The sequence below is a fragment of the Aegilops tauschii genome, chromosome 6 (genome assembly GCF_002575655.3).
Source record: "Aegilops tauschii subsp. strangulata cultivar AL8/78 chromosome 6, Aet v6.0, whole genome shotgun sequence".
NCBI classification, from domain to species: Eukaryota; Viridiplantae; Streptophyta; class Magnoliopsida; order Poales; family Poaceae; genus Aegilops; species Aegilops tauschii.
In genome coordinates this window covers 381,092,867-381,096,601 of record NC_053040.3, presented here as the reverse complement: position 1 = coordinate 381,096,601, position 3,735 = coordinate 381,092,867, and the positions used below count along the sequence as shown (strand labels likewise).

Genomic DNA, 3,735 nt, shown 5'->3' with positions numbered 1-3,735 from the left:
TGGGATATTATCAGAGAAGAGTACTGTGTACAATAACTAACTACTCAAGCAAGCGTGCGGCCAAAACACAGCAGAATTATAGGAGAGGGGAGCAGCAAAGAGAGCTACTACTGAGACGGGAGGAGGGAGGGGCGAAGGGGAGAGGGGTGAGCTGTTGGGGCTTCGATCTCCGTCTCGCGCGCTGGAAAGCCGGACTGGACTGCTCCTTCCTGCTCCGTGGATCGGCTAATTGATTGATTAGATTAGTCGCTCGCTCGGTCCAGCTCTTGCCCGATTAAACTGTGCAATAATTCGATGTGAGCCTCACACGCAGCAGTGGCAGGCAGCGCCTAGTTAGATTTTTAGGGCCGGAGACCAACGACGCTCGCATTTCCCTCACCGCCAATCTATAAATACCTGCCACGCCCCTCGCATTTCTCTCCACACCCAGCAACCACCACCACCCGTCTCCTCTCCTCTCCTCTCCTCCTCGTCTTCCTCCTTCGGCCTCCTCCTTTGCAGCTAACGGAACCGAAGAAAGCCTTTCGTTGACATGGCTGCTTTCATCCTCTTCCTCTGCTTGCTCGTGCCGCTCGTCCTCGCGTGCGCCGTCCGCGCCAGGAAGGGCGCCGCCGGGCGGGCGTCGTCGGGCGGCGGCGGCAAAAAGGGCGGCACCAGCCTGCCGCTGCCGCCGGGGTCGATGGGGTGGCCGTACGTGGGCGAGACCACGCAGCTCTACTCCTCCAAGAACCCCAACGTCTTCTTCGCCAGGAAGCGGAACAAGTACGGGCCCATCTTCAAGACGCACATCCTCGGGTGCCCCTGCGTCATGGTGTCCAGCCCGGAGGCCGCCAAGTTCGTGCTCGTCACTCAGGCGCACCTCTTCAAGCCTACCTTCCCGGCCAGCAAGGAGCGGATGCTGGGCCCCCAGGCCATCTTCTTCCAGCAGGGGGACTACCATGCCCACCTCCGCCGTCTCGTCTCACGCGCCTTCTCTCCCGAGGCCATCCGCGGTTCCGTCCCTGCCATCGAGGCTATCGCCCTCCGCTCCCTCGGCTCCTGGGAAGACCTGCAAGTCAACACCTTCCAAGAGATGAAGACTGTGAGTGCTTCTTCTTCTTCCTCTTCCATTCCCGCTTGCTCTGCTTTCCTCTGCTCTGCTCTACTGCTAAATGATTGGAGCTCGAGGCTGATCCTTCTCTTGGTGTCGTGGCGCAGTACGCTCTGAATGTGGCATTGCTGTCCATCTTCGGCGAGGAGGAGATGCAGTACATCGAGGAGCTGAAGCAGTGCTACCTGACGCTGGAGAAGGGGTACAACTCGATGCCGGTGAACCTGCCGGGCACGCTGTTCCACAAGGCCATGAAGGCCCGAAAGCGGCTGGGCGCCATTGTGGCCCACATCATCTCGGCCCGGCGCGAGCGCGAGCGCGGGAGCGACCTCCTGGGCTCCTTCATGGACGGCCGCGAGGCGCTCACCGACGACCAGATCGCCGACAACGCCATCGGCGTCATCTTCGCCGCGCGCGACACCACCGCCAGCGTGCTCACGTGGATGGTCAAGTTCCTCGGCGACAACCCCGCCGTCCTCAAAGCCGTCACCGTAAGTCGCCATCAACCAGCTGACCCGCTTGGTACCCGATCGAAAAGCAGTGGCTGACCCGTGCGTCGTACAATTAACAGGAAGAGCACGCTGAGATCGCGAGGGAGAAGGCGTTGTCCGGCGAGCCACTGTCGTGGGCCGACACGCGGCGGATGCGGATGACGGGCCGGGTGATCCAGGAGACGATGCGGGTGGCGTCCATCCTCTCCTTCACCTTCAGGGAGGCCGTGGAGGACGTGGAGTACCAAGGTGAGCAGAGCAGAGACATCAATCGCTTTGGTCGTTTGTGGCAGCGCAGTGCTGTACTCCGCTGTCCCTCTCGGAGTACAGCAGTGAGCTGCCTGCCTGCCTGCGCATGAACTGGCTCGGAAAGGACGCGCTCCTAACCGAACGAACGAAATAGACCAACTCAAACTCGCAACTCACCTCGACTTGCTCTCCTCTGTGCGTGCAGGGTACCTGATTCCCAAGGGCTGGAAAGTGCTTCCCCTGTTCCGGAACATCCACCACAACCCCGACCACTTCCCCTCCCCTGAAAAGTTCGATCCTTCACGATTCGAGGTCAGCATCATCACAGCCCTCTGTTTGACGAGTCTGCTTCGATTCGATTGATCATTATCTGATTATACGTTTTGGTTGCTGACTGCAGGTGGCCCCCAAGCCCAACACGTTCATGCCGTTCGGGAACGGGACCCACTCGTGCCCCGGCAACGAGCTGGCCAAGCTGGAGATGCTCGTCCTCTGCCACCACCTCGCCACCAAGTACAGATGGTCCACCTCCAAGTCCGAGAGCGGCGTCCAGTTCGGCCCCTTCGCCCTCCCCATCAACGGCCTCCCCATGACCTTCACCCGCAAGGACGACAAGAACAAAGCCTGAGCCATCCATCCATCCATCCATCCATCGCCTCCTCCTCGTTCCCAAAGGGAAATCAACAGCGCGATAGAGGCGACGGCGTGGCACATGCGAGCGAGCTGGATCGGCTCCGTCCGTGTCCGTGCCGGTCGCCGTCGGAGGGGACACTTGTAGCCGTGGGCGCCGCGGCGGGAGCGGGAGCGGGCTGGCGGAGGCCGATCGGAGAGAGCACGGGCCGTCAAAGTCCTTTGTACAGATTCTTCAGCCAGGACCATGACGGCTGGGCGAGACAAGACCAAGAAAAATCCCACTCTTCAAAAACACACACACGTAGGCATTCTCAGCTAGGGAGATCCGGCGCCACAAAGAAGTGGCGCCGAACTGTAAAACCAACCATTTTTTATCCTTTTTTCCTTCAGATTTTTATTTTTTTGGCAACACCTATACTAGTATAGGAGGAGGAGAGAAGACAGCAGACTGACAGGCCCTGATTGGGATGTAAGATAGGCTGCCCGCCTGAAAGCAGGCTGGCAGCTAGGCCGAATAATCAATGGATCGATCGCTCGCGGCAAAGGGCCAAAAGGAGGCCCCCGGGAGAGCGACCCCTCTGTATTGTTTGTTACACGTCAATGCAGCTGGAAATGGCTTTCTTGTGGATGGAATGGCATACAAGTACGTACCTGTGATCTGCTTCTAAATATTCTAAAAACAGTAGTAGTAGTAGTAATCAACTGTCTCGATGCTACTCGTAGTTGAGAGTAGTAGTAAGCAACACTCATTCCCGATCGCCCCGTGCGTGTCCGTGCATGCTTCGAAGCAACAAAGTCCACGCTGCACAAAGCAGTACACCTCCATAAAATATCGCCTGGGCTCTTGGCGGGGCAAACAATCATGCTGGCTTGTGGTCGAGGTTGATGCTCTAGAAACAAAGCCACTGGCTGGCCTCTGTGATTCTGGAAGGGCTAGCTACTCACTCCCATGGTGGAGGTGGAGCCCTGTCTCCACTCTTAGTTATTTTTAGAAACTATAGTTTTGTAAGAAGCCGGTCCTACAAGGAGCTTGACTCCCAAGGTGATGTATGTTCAGCAAAGGCCAAAGTCCCTTTCTACACCAGAGCTCAAATGAGATCAGGATGAACAGTGACTCAAAAACCATTTTTAAAATGTTTTAAAAAAATCTGAATTTTTCATATGAAAAACTTTGACAAATATTATAAGAGCTTGTAAATTTTCATCGTGAAATCACATTTGTGCTTGTTGAGCTGTGCCCTTAGCAGAACCTTCGTACTTGTGTGTGAGACT

General features: G+C 56.7%; 1 protein-coding gene across 1 annotated transcript; it reads left to right on the top strand.

Moving 5' to 3' along the window:
* Positions 1 to 414: 414 nt before the first annotated feature.
* LOC109739218 (abscisic acid 8'-hydroxylase 1) lies at positions 415 to 3,091 on the top strand. Its single transcript, XM_020298305.3, has 5 exons — positions 415 to 1,081; positions 1,198 to 1,581; positions 1,662 to 1,830; positions 2,036 to 2,142; positions 2,231 to 3,091. Exons 1-5 carry the CDS (start codon positions 533 to 535, stop codon positions 2,456 to 2,458), a joined length of 1,437 nt encoding a protein of 478 aa, XP_020153894.1. The 5' UTR covers positions 415 to 532; the 3' UTR covers positions 2,459 to 3,091.
* The last annotated feature ends 644 nt before the right edge of the window (positions 3,092 to 3,735 follow it).

Excerpts from the sequence above, each read along its gene's own strand:
- LOC109739218 (XM_020298305.3), top strand. The coding sequence starts at position 533 with ATGGCTGCTTTCATCCTCTTCCTCTGCTTGCTCGTGCCGCTCGTCCTC. Across the intron at positions 1,831-2,035 it reads GGAGGACGTGGAGTACCAAG|GGTACCTGATTCCCAAGGGC; the intron begins GTGAGCAGAGCA and ends CTGTGCGTGCAG. Across the intron at positions 2,143-2,230 it reads TCGATCCTTCACGATTCGAG|GTGGCCCCCAAGCCCAACAC; the intron begins GTCAGCATCATC and ends TGCTGACTGCAG.